We start from the raw sequence: 19,122 nt of genomic DNA on the forward strand, positions 1-19,122 counted from the left end.
CTGTATATTTATAAAGTTCGTCAAAGCCCTGCACATGGATTTCGCTTCGGTAGTTTGTGCCGATATTAAATCGCGTGTATTACTACAGTATTAGTCGACCATCGATATTTTTTTACAATACTTATTTCAAAATAAGAAAGTATCACCAAAAGCGGCTAACAACTGAAACAGCATCACATTTAATAAAGAGTGTATTCGAGTAACACACCATTCTATTCTCCGCTATACGTCGTACAATTAAGATCTTAAATAATTGTTATGTTATAGCTTTTATGGTTCTATGCTTGCAATCCTGTATTTGTTACAAAATGGTGTGTACATCTGACGAATAAAAAGAACAATATACTAAGGTCGTTGCTTCCTGAATTTGATCGGTGCTGACGAAATTATTCCATTCCTTCAATGAAGAGATATTTTGTCCTATACATGAACTGTATCCAAGCTACCGATGATATTTATTTGTTTCATTATTTTGTCTGCTTGACCTGTTATTTTTAGCATATTTCTTGTTTTCAATTTATTTTTGGAAATTGAAAGAAGGATAACGTATAACAATTGTCTTATGATGTTATTTGAAATTTTTTGATATCTTCATGTAAGTGAAAAATATTTATCACACCAAAAATGTACTAAAAATACTTCGGACATTCCTGGAAAAATAAAATTTTTCACAATATTTATGATATACCAGAAGGTTAATGAAATAGCGTTCATGCTTAGAACATGATAAAAAAAATCTCAAATGTTTCTGAAAGTAATACCAATTTTGTGATGTAGGAATCAAGCAGTATAATGCAGCTGTTCTGTTCCAGATATGGATGTCATCAAAAGGCAATCAGTCTTTGTCAAGCTGCTGGGATATCGATATTCCTATAATAGTCGTCAGTAGGAAGTCCTTCAAATGAGGAATGATATGGAAACTTGGGGCTTCTTTAAATAATGATTACTAAATTCTAGTGTTTTGACATACTAAAGATGAGTTTTCAAATCAACACAAGTAATAAATGTTTTATTATTGGAAATTGTTGGTGTTTAAATCGAAACCAATGAATAACAATTGAACTTTGTTTAAATAAGAAGTACCAAAAGATATGAAGGACGAAGTTCCTCGTGGTAAGGTTCGCATAGGAAACACAGCATACCATAACCACATTATGGCAGTTCTGAATAAGAATACGATTATTTCAAATGATTGTGTATAATTGTTCATGTTTTACGCATAACTATTAACCGATCAACACAGTTTTTCCTAGATGTTTGATCTCATCCATAACGCCATAGCCGACTTTAAAGTAAGTAAACAAAAGGAATTTGAAGGTTAAGTTTCGGAGTCGGGACCTTGTTATCAAGTAGGCAATGTTTTTATTTTTCAAAATCTGTCGATTTTTGGTTCCGAGTGGACAACCTTTCTTTGCTTTTCTGTTCCCGGTTCCATCTTTTACACTGAACTCATCATGATATTTTATTAACGTTAAAAACAAGGTATCTGTCCTTTCCTCTTTTGATATCAGAACTTTTCCTTCTCCAGCCCTTGATCTTTCAGCTGACGAAAGTAAGCAAATACAATTCTAATTATCCCTTCAAGACGACAAAAAATATCTTCTTTTTTAAAAACGAATTTCTAGAAAAAATGGATTACTCGGCTTTATCTACAGTTTTCTGAACAATTGTTTTTTTTAACATTAGTATTGCCTCTCTTCTGTAAGCGTCCCACTATTCTTAAGACATGAAGCGTTCTCTAAGAAATATGAAAGGTGCTTATCATATATAAGTGTCCTTGTGCTTCAAGGGTTTTTTTTTTTTTTTTTGATAGATGTGGTGCTTATCTCTTAATTGATGTATAAATATAGACGTTCCTTAATGCTTGACGTAAGTTAAACTTTTCATATTATAACGAGAATAGGTATGGTGAATATGTCAAAGAGACAACAACCCCACCGGGATGAAAATATCAGCCTAAGGCCATCCATTGGTCTTCAATGGACGACGAGGAAAGACTCAGACAACAGGGCAGGCTGCAGATGGCCCCAAAATAACATTATACATAGGTACAGAGAAATAGTGGCCAAACATAAAATAAATTAAAGGTGAAAACGAAACAAGACATACAGAGGCCAGAAATTCCGGATTTGGGACAGGCGCAAAAGATACTTTGGCGTCATCACAACTCTCTCCCATTAAAATATGGCCAACGTGGAAAACTATTACATACTTAAAAATCAGTTCAAAAAGGTCTTAGTCCTTGTTACAGTGGAAATAAAGAAACTGAATATAAATTATACAAATGTACAAACTAAGGACAACTAGCAGTTCACTGACATGCCAGTTCAAGACCCGTTAAAACCTACAAAAATCCCCGTCATATTTAAAATGCATCCCAATTCTTCCCATGCGGGATTGAGAACCACGGTACATCATAAGTTATACATTAAAGACACAACCCATGTCATGCCAAAAACTGCTCTTAAATATAGTGTTTTAATTTCTATGTAAAGACCCTATGAGCGAATCAATGTTAATACAAATAAATTCTATTCTTAACGATTTGACAACAAAATCATAACTATATCATTTACGAATGAGCCTATTCAACGCTTTAGTTAACTTAATGCTAATGAGTTTCGATCTTTCCGAATTTAATGTAGAGTATTACCTTAAAACAAAGGGCAAGAGAAACCCGTATGTATTAATCCTTTTCAAGTACATCTGTATTTGCGAATGAGTTTCTTGTATCGGTTGAAAATTTTGTGAATGTAATTACGAGCGTGTGATATCGAAAACCTTGATGTAGTAATTTCTCGATTGTATAACGATTTATTTGGTTAAAAGCCGAAACACTGTTACAAATACGAGCAAATCAAACCAATTGTGACATGTAAACACCATATGATAGTGACTAGGGGACGTCACCATCTAAAAACGGATAGTTGACAATAGGGAATGAAAAACCATCCCTTTTATGGTAAATTTTAGTATTAAGTTCACCATTATAGATATGAATACTAATATCAAGAAACGGGCATTCTTTATTATCAATATTAGCGTTTTTGACAGACAGTTCTACAAGATACATTTCGTGAGTATAAATATTGAAGTCGTCGTTTTCTACAGCCAAAATTTCTACTAAAGGTGTTATTATTTTTTCTACCAAATGTTGTTTGGAAGGGTATTTATCCTATCCATAAATTGTGATTCGTAACAGTACAGAAAGAGGTCCGCAATAAGAGATACACAATTTGTCCCCATGAGAATTCCAATTACTTGACGATAAACTATATCGCCTAAACGTACGAAAATATTGACAGAAATCCCAGTGCTGTAAGCATATCGAATTTTTTAAGTTTTCCTCACGATTTATTAAATGACCATTTGATAAGATATTTTGTTTATTTTATGAGATTATTTGGAAGTGTATTGTAAGTAGTTGAAAAAGCAAAACTTTGATCAGATTCGAAAGATCCCACATAGGGAATTAGATTTTTATGTTTTAGTAAGTAAAATAGAAAGTCTAGTTATAGAGCAATGAATTGAAGAGGAAATAAATCTATATTTATAAGGTGGTTTGTGAAGTATATAGTAGGAACTTCCATGCTACTAGTACTTATTTTACTTAAATTCACTTTGTCCCGACTAAGCCCGATCTATTTTGTGCTACTCTAATCCAAAATGTAAGGAAGTGTTTTCAAGACAAATAAATTATTCCAAATATAAATGCCAATAAATATGTCGATCAATGTATTCTGACTACCTCTAACTGCATTTAAATCGAGTCAAGTAAGCTGCTACGTGATTAAAAAAGCGGAATCGGATTTCTTAACTGAAATGTAATTACAAACGACCTTTTCAGATCTTCTGGGATTGAAACATGTGGCACTTGAAAGGTCCCACTGAGACAATATCAGGCAGATTATATCAAATTAACGAAAAAGAAAGGCGGATGCGTTCTTATACTCAGATATTTGTTGAACAAAAGAGTAATCAAAGGAACCAAGATTGGAGCGGAAACCAAAATCCAAAGACAAAAACCAGACAGAAAAAAAATACACATAACAAAAAACATGAAACAACCAAAATCACATGTATAAAGAAATTAAAGTAAATGAGCAACTCGGATTCCACTAAAAACTGGGAGAAATAAGGTTAGGACTGCTGTTTATCTAGTAACGCCCACCGAGTTGCTCATGAAAAGTCGAAAAAGGCGAAATAGGAAAAATCTTGACACGGTGAACAAATTGGTTCTCATGGTGCACACATGGATATACTGTAACGACCCACGAGTTCATGATGACGTCCATAAAACTTCTGTAGTGCTGACTTATATATAGTAACAATATACCCTTGTTCCAGAAGTCCAGCACGGTACAGAAAAGTTCCAACAATCTCTGGTACATGTATAAAGTATGAATTGTGATATGAAAACTTTATACGCAGGTGCTGAAGGGATATTGCCACAGATGAAAGGAAAATTGACAATACGGAATGAGAAGTTATCGCGCTTTCCGTTTAGTTTTGTCAACAGTTTTCCTTTACTATAAATCTCTGGTTAAGTCAAGATATAAGGTTGATTTCATAGTGTCTGTAGTCTCCTATAACTCAAATTCTTCGGGGTAGATGCGATGTATAAAATCACCGAAACTAAAATTGTTTAAATATAATACGTCATCTTTATATTGTATCTTGGTAGTCTATATAGCGGAAACTGAGATCAAAGGATCTTGCTGTAAAAAATCCAAAGCATCAAAACAAGAGACATCAACATCTACGTACTTGGACAAATCAGAGACGGTCCACGTAAACAATGTAAACAACAGAAAAAATGTGGTATCATCAAAAACTTTAACCACTTGTAATATAAAGAAGCCAATCATTTCCTTGTCATTTCACGGCTGCTATTTACAAACACAAAGTTGCATATCCAAATAAGGTTTTGACAAAAAAAATGAAAATAAATTTCTACATTTCTACATCTAGTTTATATTGCTATAATTACTAAAACATAAACCAATCTAATCATTTAGATTAATTTTGCATACAAAATTAAAAGTTATCAACAGCAATAAAGTTGTACAACAGATGAAAAGTGTACACTGGTGTATTTTATTATAAAAAAATATATATTCAAGAGTAATCAAGGGAACAAAGACTAAAGGGAAAAGAACGCAATCCAGGGACAAAACCAGACAGAAATCAAAACAGATACACACAACAAAGAACATAAAACAACCAAAATAAAACGTACAAAGAAACAAAAGTAAATGAGCACTTCGGACTCCACTCAAGATATAATAAGAAAATGAAACATGAATTTTCATCAAGAACAAAGGAATTTGGTAATGAACTCCTAGATAAACTTGAAGTAAAATCAAATGCTCCTGAATAGTAAGAATGTCCTGCTCTACTAGCAGCACCAGAAAAAAGACTTGATTCTATTAATTATTGGCAATATCCTATTCCATATCCAAGAATCAAGAATAAATCGATCTCTCCTAGTTTTTCTTCCTTTATTTCTTCTATTGCATCATAAACGTTAACCATAAACGCGTATTCTCGATCTTAACATTGATGGGTACCATTCCAAACCTCTTGAATGCTCCTGTCACAATTGTTCGCTTCAATGGTCACGTTATACCGGATCATTTGACTATCGTCAAAAATACTGGTCTGATAACCATTTAATTGAAATTTTGATTATTTAAATTCTAATGGATGAAAAAGGATGAAAAATGATACTACGCAACAAAATAGACCAACCAAGAAAATGAGCAACTCGACTTTCTTTTGGAGTTGCAAAAAGGAGTCTAATCCATGATTGCAAAATGAAACACACTCCATCATAAATGAAAAAAAAAATATTATGTTTCCTTTGCAGATAAGGCACCAAGTTAAATAGACTTCATACTGTAAGTCGTTACATAAATAGTAAGAGGACCTACAAGGAAATCCAATTTAAATATCTGCGGCTACTATCCGTCCGAAATCATTAGTATCTTTTAACGGAAAACGCAGTTGTGTTGTCCTTAAGTTTCTTTGATTAGGACACTTTATTAGTGTCTAAATAAAGAGCACTAGTCAGTCAAGTAAGGGTAAAACTAAATAAAGAGCACTAGTCAGCCAAGTAAGGGTAAAACTAAATAAAGAGCACTAGTCAGCCAAGTAAGGTTAAAACTAAATAAAGAGCACTAGTCAACCAAGTAAGGGTAAAACTAAATAAAGAGCACTAGTCAGCCAAGTAAGGGTAAAATACTTAGTAGCTGCTCTCAGGTTACTTCCATTTTAACAACCGTAAAAGTGAAATTTATTGTGATACTTCGATCAACACCATGACAGCTACACGTGATAATATTTAAGCAGGCTCCAGTATATGCCTCACAACTTTACACTTTACTAGATATTACTACTGGTTTTCTTTATAAGGCTCAGCAGCTTACGGAAAAGCTGCCAGACCAAGGATTTGTTTCATAAGGATGTAGGCGGCGGTCACACAAAAAAGTTAACACGTGGTCATTACTATGAACTGGTTGAATTTCATGTAGGTTCTGTTTCCTTCTATCATACGTGTTCTTCCTCTTTCACTGGGCTTTTAACCAGCAGCACTTTTAACAGTCCGACGACGTCTTTGAATAGAGTTTCCGTTTTGCTTGTATCCAAGTATTGCTACTTTACTTTATCAGTCGTCAGGGATAATGTTCATTCTTTAATGTGTTAAAATTGTTTTATTTTCTCCGTCTTACGTACTTCCATGACTTGAAATCGATAGAATTTTTTTGTTTTTCTATTTATATCTGCTTATTAGCTTATTTCATATTATGTTTGTAAACAAAAGATGAAAATTATAACAGCTGACAAAAAGATATCCACTTGTTACAGATCCCGAGAAAAAAATAATAGCCGGCATATTCATGATGGCGGTGTAGAAGTTCGGAATTTAAGATACTGAAATGAAAAAAAGATCAGACCCAATAAAATCATGAGTGTAAAACTTTCAGCTGGTTACAAATACGGGTAATTTCCATACATTCGATACACGAAAACGAAAAAAAATATCCCCTAGATAAATGGTATGGTGTGACAGGTTTCTGACAGACATCGATACAAAGAAGAAAGGCGAATCAAACATACCGAAGTACTAATGAATATTGGGGAAATATAAAAGGACAAACACGGTCGAGAAAATATAAATTTACAAAGACGTGGAGACATGGAAAATGAAAATAAATACAGAGACAAGCAGCGCAAACTCCACAAAACAGAAATGGGAGATAGACGCCAAACCACAAAACTGGGATTAAAAGAGTGGACTAACCAAATAAATATTTAGGCTCCATCTTATAAGGTATCTTTTTGATTTTGATTTTTATTGATTACTATGTTTTAGTCACAAAATGAAATATAAACTTCACTACTTTTTATCGATATCGTAATTGTTGGTTGGTTCCACATTTTGATGTCTTGCCATTCATAACGAAGGTGGCTCGACTACTGACTTTTCAGTTAACATACGCATATATCCTTACTATCAAACCCCACTCCCATCCAGGAAGTTAGACTACTGTCCCGACTTTTTACCATATTTTTATTATCGAATGCCACCAATGTCCGGGTGGCTAGACTACTGTCTTAGCATTTTACCATATTCACATAACCGAATGCAACAAAAGTTCAGATGGTTAGATTACAATTCTGACATTTTACCATATTCTTATTACCGAATGCTATCCACGTCCAGGTGACTAGATTACCATCCTGACACTTTAAGTAACAGTCCATACAAAATTCAGACACTGCTTATGGTGATGATTCATGGTGTAGAAAAACCCATGAAAAAATGATGAACCTTTGGTCTACATATGCTATATTTTTATGTGACAGTAGTCCTTCCTGTATTAAGATTTGTACGTTTGATGAAAACCAAACTTTAACCTCCCGCAATTAAAATCAACTGAATCTAAACAATAAGGGTACCAACATGAGGTATGTTACTGATTCTAAATAAGGAATAAAAGTAAATTTAGTGGGTTTTTGACATGCATGAATCACCTCCTCTCTGATTTTTTTAAAGACTGCTACTTAATAACATAGTTGATGCGAACGAATTGGACGTTAAACTATAGACTTTCAATGTTATTGTCCACTCTTTCTATTAGATGGTTCAATAACTGTTACCACTATTACTAAGCAGTTTTCTCTTGTACTATGACTTTTCAAATCTTCCTATTACGTTTTTGTTCTGTCTTTGTGTTATACATCTGACGTTCCCCTTAGGTAGCATAACTTATACAACAGTCTAATTGTGTCTCCAAAAACCTGTTACTCGACTATCTTGACCAAAATTTAAGTATCTGTCTTTGTAAGAATCATGCAAAATCTGAAAAATGTGATACATCCCCAAAAAGGCTACATATTTTTATTTTTGTAATTAAGTTGTTTTATGGATCTATACTATGAAATGTGTAATTATTCATTCAAATCTGCCTGCTCATAGGAGATAATCGACAATGAAATTACAGTAGATTCTATTGTATTTGAGCGCCATTTACAGAGTTATCTCCCTTAATTTTGAACTCTATAGTGCATTCTATATAATTTTTATCTCCTAAGAGCATGGGTTATATGAAAACCACATGTTTATTTCTGTTTACTATGACATATCAAACAAAATATCAAAAATAAAAATATGTAGGCTTTCTACCCATGAATCACATTTTGCATGATCCTTAGCTGGAGTGCTACGTAATCTTTGTACGTGTATGTTGTTTAACACAATCTTTAATTGTCGATACCTAACATTGGACATTCAGAATTTAAAAAAGCGACAAAAAAAGATAATATAAATTATAACATATTTAACGAAAAACGAATAAATTCCAGTATGAAACATCAGCCTATTTTTACCTTATAAGCGTTTCAAATCTTATATTTAAGTGAAGTTTCAGTTTATTTTGCAATACTTATTATTTATTAAAGATAATATAGATAACCGGTTTTTAATTCCTAATGAGTGCAAAACCTTTTATTAACTACTCATTCGTGTAAAAAATAAACGTTTTTTTTTATCTTAGTTTGCTTTTTTTTTTCTTTTGAAGAAACAATAATCCTGACTTCCTTTTCTGACAGATTGGCATCTAAACTTCCCCTCTGGGTCGACGAAGTTCAGGGTCTTTGAACGACACTATAAAACATCTAATACAAACACCAAACAGTCCGGATACCATTATTAAAGCTCCACCAAGTATAAATACGGCTTTGAATTTTTCGGTTGGATCTACCACAAAATTTTCAGCGCTTTCTGTAAAAGAAAGAAAAGACTGTAGAACATTGTAAGAAAGATAACTGTAAATTAATGGTGCGTTCGTAAAGACTGTAGAACATTGTAAGAAAGATAACTGTAAATTAATGGTGCGTTCGTAAAGACTGTAGAACATTGTAAGAAAGATAACTGTAAATTAATGGTGCGTTCGTAAAGACTGTAGAACATTGTAAGAAAGATAACTGTAAATTAATGGTGCGTTCGTAAAGACTGTAGAATATTGTAAGAAAGATAACTGTAAATTAATGGTGCGTTCGTAAAGACTGTAGAACATTGTAAGAAAGATAACTGTAAATTAATGGTGCGTTCGTAAAGACTGTAGAACATTGTAAGAAAGATAACTGTAAATTAATGGTGCGTTCGTAAAGACTGTAGAACATTGTAAGAAAGATAACTGTAAATTAATGGTGCGTTCGTAGCCAAATAGAAGTATCAGTAATACATTTCAAAATTTAGTCAAAACGCGCTTGAATATTTCATTAGGACATAGATTTTCCAAAATTTCCAGATTGCTGTATTCAAAATACTAATTCTATTAGTATCCTATTGAGTAAAAAACTTTGATTTTATAATTTATAACATAAAAGAGACAAGTAGATTTATTCCATTCCTATAATTGTCTTAATTCCAAGAAAGCCCTACTTTGAGGTAATTGCACTTTAAAAGAGATTGTCGTTATCTGATTAATGTAAGAATTAAACATAGCACAGTAAATAATAAAATATAAATAAACTTTACATCTAGTATAGATTTAAAAAACTTCGTAAACTCTTGCAATGCCATTTAGGCTGAACCAACTTCAAAGACTCTCGCAATAAGTTTTACCTCCAACATAGGCTGAACTAACATCGAAGACTCTCACGATGAGCTTTACCTCCAACATAGGCTGAACCAACCACATAGACTCCCGGGATGAGCTTTACCTCCAACATAGGCTGAACTAACATCATAGACTCTCGCAATGAGCTTTACCTCTAACATAGGCTGAACCAACCACATAGACTCTCGGGATGAGCTTTACCTCCAACATAGGCTGAACTAACATCAAAGACTATCACGATGTGCTTTACCTCCAACATAGGCTGAACTAACATCAAAGACTCTCACGATGAGCTTTACCTCAAAAATAGGCTGAACTAACATCATAGACTCTCGCAATGAGCTTTACCTCTAACATAGGCTGAACCAACCTCAAAGACTCTCGGGATGAGCTTTACCTCCAAATAGGCTGAAGTAACCTCAAAGATTTTCGCGATGAACCTAACCCATAGCATAGGCTGATCTAACCTCAAATCTCCAGCAATGAACTTTATTATTAACATATTAGGTTGAGCAAACCTCAAATACACTAGCAATGAACTTATTTCTAACACAGGCTAAGCCAAGTACTCATACTCTAGCAATAAAGTTTACTTGAAGTATAGGCAGACCCAATCTTAAATACTCTATCAATGAACTTTACTTTTAGCATACGCTGAGCCAACCTCAAATACTTTAACAATGAATTTACCTCCAGTTTAGGCTACAATACATAAGCTGAGCCAACACAGAGTTACGAACTATAAATATTTCCTTTTAGGACTGGCTGAGTCAACACACACGGGTGCCAGCTATTAACCTTGCCAGAAAGATATGCTGAGCCGGTCGATTTTACATGCTTAAAGATTTATTTGAAATTCTGACAAAGACTGAGCAAACAACATCACAGGTGCCAACAATAAATGATGCCTCTAACCTAGGTTTGGCCAATTTCTTAGGCGCTAGCAAACAAACTTGCCTCTCTCCTGGACTTGTTCAACTTTACAATCTCCAACATTTAATCTTTCTTTTTGCATAGGCTGAGCTAGCTTTACATGCTTAGACAATCATCCTACATCAAGCAAAAATTGTGCCAAATTTATAAGTGCTAGCAATATAAAGCTTCCTTGAGAACAGGACGAGCCAAATTCAAATGCGTTAATTGTAAACCTCGCATCTAGTAAAGACTTAGTCAAGTTCACATGTGCCAACAATATAAACATCGCTTCTACAATTTACAGGCAATAAACCTTACCTCTAGCATAAGCTGAGCCAACTTCACATGCTCCGGCAATAAAACACACAATACCAAGACATATTCTTGTGTTGTTTCTACCAAACTCATCAGGTATCACATCCAATAACATCCACAAAATACAATCTAAACAAGTCAATTTGACACATTAATAAGAATTATCATCCGGCTTATAAACTTTATATCAGTTTATCCTAGTTCATCATCAGAGATATAAGGTATTTGTTACATAGTGTTTTCGTGTCTGTGATCTGTTCATGTAGTTCATGTAGGTAAGGTGTAATGTTATATTTTACTTAATCGAAAGATTCATTTAATTGAATCCTAAAACTAAAGTATGAAACAGTATCTTCTCCATGGGACAAGAAATGTCATTACTCTAAATAGTTAAAGAAATATGAAACGTCAAAACATTTTGCGGTTTGCAATTTATCGAATTGTTCAAAATATATATGGGGTAACACTGATTCATTAGTGATTCTGATAATTGATTGTTAAGGTAAAAACTCAACCTCCGTCAGTGCAACATCGCCGAAAGTTAGTTTTTACTCTAAACACGATAAAAACGTAGTGAATGTGCTCTAATAAAACATTTCTACTTCTTGTAGTTACTAGACTGTTTCAATTTATTTAAATGAGATTTTATTTTTCTTTGCCTCCGGATGTGAAACGAAAGTCACATTAAGAGCGTTTAATATATGTGTAACTTTCTTCCTCGGCCGATCTTTAGTCGTATGAGTTTTGAATTCGAACACAGTTACCCTTAATAAAATCAGTATCAAAATGAATTTCATTTTTTTTTCTTTCTAAATAAAAAAAATCTATACTGTATGTATGATTGTACCTATAAAAATAATTCAGAATGTAACATTTTGTAAACGGGCAAGATTTTACGATGTCTCCATGTTTGTCATTTTGCTTTTCGATTAGATTTCCTCTTAAAACAATTTATAAATGTCAAGAAATGCATTTCTTTGAAGTAATTTAAAAATATAAAAGATAACACACATTATAAAAAATACCAATAGCTTTACATTTTAGAGTTTTGATTTAAAATAATGAGCACATCAAATAAACTTAGAAAGGCATTATCAAGTTTCAGCCTTACAGTATCTAAATATAATACAATTCTAATGGCATGATGTGAAGTCCTTATTTAAAATCAAAACAAAGCAGATGGTATCAAACAAGTACTTACATTTAGCTAATGTGAAAATAATGCCATAAAATATTATAAGGTCAAAGTCTGTATAGGGGAGAATCACACAAGTAGCTAATCCTGCTATAAAATTGATAGGTCCAAGAACAGCTAGAATGTTAGCAAATGTCTGTGACTTCCATAGGCACATAAGGAGACAGGAGCAGGCGAGTCCCATATAAGGCACGAACTTAGCTGATAAAAGCTCATCAGAACTAAAGGCCCATTTTTGGCTATCTGTTATCTGTTTTATTTCGGGAATGTGTTCACCTTAAAAAAGGAAAATGTTAACAAGAATTATTATTGTCAGCGATGTATTATTAATGTCGTTTATTTTACTTTTGTATCATTGCAATTCTGAAATACGAGCATGAACTAAATACAATGAAGCCAAAATTACGTTTTTGCTCAGGACAGAACACAGGAAAAGGAATACACCTCACTCATGCTGACAGTTTTCTGTAAAGGTAAAAGCTATAGGAAAATTATTTTTATTTAATGTCGGAGATTGTGCATGCGTGTACAAATTAAAAATTAACATAAGCTTTGTAGATCCTTTTTAAATATTACTGCGTTATACAAGGCATTTTTACCAAGTGTCAAATTTAATTGTCTACTTACCAAAATCATATAAAAGGAAGAGTATAGCATATAAATAAAATGTTAGATCTTTCGTGAGTCCATTCCAATCACGTGGTGAAAAGTCTGAGTAATGCATGTGATGGTGCCTGTAAACTTTCTTCACTTCCGGTTCTGGCTCTAGATCGAGTGTACGTATAAAACCGCTTGCAATGACTGCACCAGCCATTCCAATAGCTTGGTATCGAAAGGTCAAACTCCATGGCAACACAACTTGAGGAAAATATGCCTTAACCTCAAGTAGGATGGTAAAGATGACATTTGCCACGGCCGCCGCTATATTAATGATTATTAGGACTTTTACTCTCTTTGTGGAGAAGTATTCTAATGAAACTATCAATATGGCGTACTCCATGAAACCACAACCAATACCTGTCAATGTTAAGCACACTTTGGTTCTTTTATTTTTTTCAGATTAAAAACACCCCTTATTACTTCATTCTATACAAGATGTGAACATTTACATATAAAATAAATACCACAATGATATATAAAATAAATGAACGTTGATAGAAATTTAACAAAACTAAAAACAAACAAAAAATTATTGTACACAATATTTCTTAGGGACGAGCACATCTTTTGCTGTGTGTGTGTGTTTTTTTTTCTTTCTTTCGTTTTTTTGTTTTTGTTTTTTGTTTTTGTTTGTTAGTCCGTATTGGATGTATTTCATGTGCCTTATATTTCATGTATATACTATTAAATAGGTTGGAGGTGGGATGGGAGGTTGACACAGAATATTTTGCTTCCCCTCCCATGTCATTTCCCATATAAACTTGCGTGACATATAGAACAATTCCAATATGGAAGAAACACGCGACATCGTACATAATTATTCATATGCTATGAATGATCAGTTTTTTTACTAAGGATCATTAACTTTATTATATCGGCGGGATTCCTGAATAATAATTTCTTCCGGTTTAGTGGAAATACATGAAGGAAATATGGGCAAATTAAGGTTTAATGAAGTACTGTGCTAGCTCACTTCAATTTTCAGGAGATTCGATTTGAAATTTAAACAATTGAAAGAGAAAAATATTGTTACATTTAACATAATCATAACCTGCAGGATCGGAATTAATTTGCTTTCTTATTATTCGTTTGTTTGTTGATTTTATTTTTAATTAACGGGATGAGTTAATCGTTGTTATAAGTAGAAAAAATGGAATCCCAAAACCCTATTGTCTATTGAGCCACCTTTCTGAGAAACTGTAACATATTAAAGACATTTGTCTGAGTTGACTAATACATACATGTATGTTATTGACTGATGACATAATAGTGAAACAATTACATAGGAAAATGGACTGTTTTTTATATTTTCTCTTTTAAACGATTTTGACTTCGGAATTATTTTCGTATGCATAGAAATGGTTTCCATCGCCTTAAACTATCGAAGCTGTACCATTAAGATAATCACGTATGCTTATTTCCGTCTAACTTTGAATCACAAACATGCAGGAAATATTAACTAAGATGTGAAGGAATTACGTGGGCTAATTCATATAGTCCCTGCAGTTTTTACTGAATACAAAACATCTGCAATGGTCTGGACAGAACACAATAAAAAAAATGTATTTTATATGCTGATGTATCCATATGTAAGAATGACATCAGCCATCTTCAAAGTTGGCTGTTTTTCATATGATATCTCGTCATTAATTGTCAAAAAAATATAGTTATGAAAAAGCACAGTAGTTAATGTTCATTTCTTTTTATATGACAGATAAAAAGGTTTGATTTTCTATCACTTCAATTCATGCCATATTTGAGATGTTAAAACTCAATTTATGTCATACCTTGAACATTATGAATTGTGCATTAAAATCTGCAACTACATGCTGTTATCTTGAAAACCATGATTAAAAGTAAATATGATATTCTATCAAAATTACCAGATATGCAACTAACGACGATTGCTATTAAATCTTTGAGTGATGGCGTCATGAGCGATGCCATCAACAATCCAGAGGCCGCCATTACACTTCCCACAATTCCTACTAAGCCATACCCGTATTTCAATGTTACCAATGCAGCAAACACACCTTAAAACACAAACAGGCAATATATACTACCAGTGTTTGTTTGTTTATTGCTTGTTTTCTTGTTTTTGTTTTTGTTTTTGTTTTTTTGATTTTTTTTTTTTTTTTTTTTTTGGGGGGGGGGGGGGGGGGTATCAAATTTTTTTTTGTAAATACTCCTGGATCTTATGGTATTCCGTATTGTTCAATTGTCTTCATCTTTGTATTTTGTATTTCAAACTTCCGAGTAGGTATTTTACCTCAGCCGTTTTTTTTTTATAATTTTATATTTTTTTATTTTTTTTTATTTTGCATTTTTTTTATTGTTTCTTGTAAATCGACTTCATTTACTAATATGATACATGGAATATGATCATATTGGCCCGACTTTGATCGGAAAAATATTTTTTTGTATCAAAAGCGAAATGTAATACGTGCAAAGGAAACAAACCTCCAAACTTTGAAAATCCATTGAACAAAATACAGATATTCTTAGCGAGTTCTTTTCCTATGTCATCATCTAAACCGTCTGAATATTCGACAAGATTCCGTAACATCTCCTTGCAAAAAGTCAATGTAAAACAAATGCCAACCATTTTCCATGCAAATTTACCGCCATCTGGTGGATGTAATACGGTATTCTTTTTCGGTTTACCTTTAGGTTTTTCAGGTGTTTCCGATCTCGAGCCAATAGTCTGTACTTCCTATAGAAATATACAAATCGTTTCAAGTCAGCGTTTTATTGTGCAATTCAAAGTACAGACGAACAGACCAAACATCCGTACATGTATTCCAAAACTTGGATGTATTCTTTTTCGGTGTACCTTTAGGTTTTTCAGGTGTTTCCGATCTCGAGCCAATAGTCTGTATTTCCTATAGAAATATACAAATCCTTTCAAGGCAGCGTTTTATTGTGCAATTCAAAGTACAGACGAACAGACCAAACACCCGTACATGTATTCCAAAACTTATATTAGCGCATAAAATCACTATTTACTCAAAGTCGAAGAATTTATGAAACAGAAGCATTTAAAAATGAAGGTCAAAGGGTCATGTGTATCTTTTCACTATTGTGATGCAACCAGAATGGGAAGGATTCCAAAAAAGAAGGCAAGTGTATGATATAATGAGATGTGTTTTAATTCACCATCTATCTATGAGCAAAAATAAACACATATACCTATCATTTGCAATGTTGAAGAGATTTGTAGATCACTGATTTCGAATAGAATGGCTTTTTGTGAAACATGTTACCAAACTTTATTTAATTTCCCGCCATTTTTTCTTGGAAGAAAGTTCATCTTACCTCATCGTTGTGTATATCAGAACCAGAGTTTCCAAAATTTGAGGTATTTCCAATACTAGAAACAAGTTTTAATGGATCCATTCGCTTCACTAGACACAATGATATGGAATATTGGGAATATTATAACAACAATGATACATCAATAAAAACTTGTCTCATCTCATGATGATGCATACCTCGAATTTACTAATGGACAAATGTCACTAAAAACTCACAACCATTGAATTATTAATAAATTTCATTGTATTGATAGGTGTTTGTAAAGTGCAAAGAAAATGTCACGTGAATTTTAGCATTCAATATTGAAATCGGACTTTAGGTTGACACTATTGAAATACAATGTCAATTGTTGTCTAATATAGCAATGGTTCGTATTATAAGAACAATTTATGACATGAGATGCATGTGTATAATTCATTACGTTTATTAATATCATTACATAGAAAGTTTTTCTGTTTCTCTGTGGAATTTTGTCATTATGTTCTCTGTCACCAATGATATCAAATCAATACTGTGTCAATTCATTTTCTGATAATCGTATCAAGTTCATATCAACCAACATAGGCAACAGGCATTTGATGTAGATTTAGACATCAATTAAACTAACAGTGTTATTATGGGAATGCAGTATGGTACAGGGTATACGATCCTTATTTACTACACTATAAACACACAGCCTCTCTTAGCCTTCTTGGTTATGAAATGTTTTATTTAAAAAAAAAAGGATTTATTTATCCCCGGAGTAATCTCATAATAGCATTTGACAAACAAAAAGGCACTTTAATATTTACTTTATTTCACAGTCACTACAGTAATGACCATTAAAATATTTACTTTATTTCACAGTCACTACAGTAATGACCATTAAAATATTTATTTTACTGTGACGACATATATATATTTTTTTTTTTCAGACAGCACAATTTGATTTTTTTTTTCATTTTGTTACATCATAGAAATATTTTAAATAAAAGACAACCATATTATATAGTATACTACGATGATATACAGGTTTTCTTTTTCAGCTTATGAACATAATTTACTCGATGTTGTACCTTTTTTATTTTCTTGGTTTTTTGTAAAACTGAATGCAGTGTTATGCAAGCTTTCCCACACTTTGGACGAAATCTAGACGTCGTTACATAATCTTGGGATACATATAACATATTGGTTTGTCGGTGTTGAGTTGTTGACTGTAGGTTTTATGTTAATTAAGGGAGACATCATGGTTTCTGACGTAATTGTCGGACCTCCAATTCATTATAGTTAACACGAATTACAAGTGACAGTAGAAAGGTCACGACAGTAAGTAGTATATAGGGTGACCAAGACCTAGGGCACAACAATTATGATGTTCATGAATGTTCCTCAGTTGTGAGTTTTCCAGTGAAAACACCTTTGTGAGCTCAATCACATACAGATGAGATTAGTTCTGACTTCTCAGTCAAATTGACATGAACCGGCTCTATGACAGTTCTATAAATGTCCTAGAACAGTTAATTTTAGAGCCAGTTCTCCTGAGGGTTCTAGCAGAGTCGACTCTAATTCTATCGCGCTCTGCTGGATTTGTCAGAAGAGCCGGCTCTGCTGAACTGTAAAAAGATTGATCGGGTCTCGTAAATCTATACACTTAAATTTGCTTATTTACTTGATTTTAAAATTATATTAAAAAATTTTCGATTTTCTCGGAACCTTTCCCAATAGTTAGCTATTTGCACATTGTCTTGGTTGTACACACATAGTTGATATTGTACGACCGTACACGTACTTTATCATGTTTGTTTTGAATGTTTTCTTTGTTAAACAACTCGCTACCGACAACTTTAGTTCTTCAATAACAACTATTCAACCTAAAATAATTAAATGAAACACTGACATGTACTATAAACTTAAACATGCATGTCCATTGCAGTTTAGCCTATAAATCTTAAGATATGAAATCCACAAAGAAAAGGAAAAAGCATTTCTTGTGTTACTATACCAATAAGTTGTCTTCGAAAACATCAAAATCGGATAAAATGAGTGCGAGCATTTGAGTTTCCTGCGAAAACCTCATAATTGGATGAAAAGCTATAAGAGAATGCTTTTAGACCTATTTTTTTAACTTTTTGCTAGGCAGATAACTAACAGCATTTGAAAACCTCAAATATGGGAACAAAAAGTTAACATTCACATTTTAATGTTTGTGTATCAGTTTGTTAGCAATCTTTTGACATGAAAAGTTAAGGGCTTAATATATGCTACTAGAAAAAGACAATTATCACTGGTTTTCTTTTGTTTTATTGTATGTGTATCAGTTTGTTAGCATACCTTTGACCTATAAAGGAATAATAAGTGCTAAAAACTGTGAAACATCTTTAAATTTTGCTAGTAGAAGATTTAGATATTCAGAAACAAAACATCAAATGTTTTTTTAAAAGAAAACATATAGCAGAAAATGGAATTATAGCAATTGTGAATATCATTGATGATTGCCAGCATTTAACTTTTCTGAGAAATAAAAGCATTTAGACCCATTTTGTTACTATTTGCTGGTGCTAAAATTTTTACCTTGTTTGAAAACCTCACATTTTTGTGTATCAGTTTGTTAGAATA

The 19,122-nt window shown here is 32.8% G+C and overlaps 1 protein-coding gene across 1 annotated transcript; it reads right to left on the reverse strand.

Annotated features, from left to right (window-relative positions):
- Window positions 1-7,528: 7,528 nt before the first annotated feature.
- LOC148608933 (uncharacterized) lies at window positions 7,529-16,776 on the reverse strand. The gene is made up of 7 exons (XM_088540595.1): window positions 16,528-16,776; window positions 15,673-15,925; window positions 15,096-15,245; window positions 13,180-13,569; window positions 12,559-12,828; window positions 11,361-11,486; window positions 7,529-9,286 (listed from the first exon to the last, which is right to left on the reverse strand). Exons 1-7 carry the CDS (start codon window positions 16,606-16,608, stop codon window positions 9,123-9,125), a joined length of 1,434 nt encoding a protein of 477 aa, XP_088396721.1. The 5' UTR covers window positions 16,609-16,776; the 3' UTR covers window positions 7,529-9,122.
- Window positions 16,777-19,122: the final 2,346 nt, after the last annotated feature.

This window comes from Perna viridis, chromosome 8 (assembly GCF_037379345.1).
Source record: "Perna viridis isolate PV_CMFRI_1.1 ecotype Kerala chromosome 8, ASM3737934v1, whole genome shotgun sequence".
NCBI classification, from domain to species: domain Eukaryota; kingdom Metazoa; phylum Mollusca; class Bivalvia; order Mytilida; family Mytilidae; genus Perna; species Perna viridis.

What these genes read in the sequence shown, in the direction of transcription:
- LOC148608933 (XM_088540595.1), bottom strand. Translation starts at nt 16,608, where the DNA reads ATGGATCCATTAAAACTTGTTTCTAGTATTGGAAATACCTCAAATTTT. An exon ending in TATTTTCACATTAGCTAAAT is followed by an intron (nt 11,487 to 12,558) that starts GTAAGTACTTGT and finishes TGACTTGTTTAG; the next exon opens with ATTGTATTTTGTGGATGTTA. An exon ending in TGGCTCAGCTTATGCTAGAG is followed by an intron (nt 9,287 to 11,360) that starts GTAAGGTTTATT and finishes TTTCTTTTACAG; the next exon opens with AAAGCGCTGAAAATTTTGTG.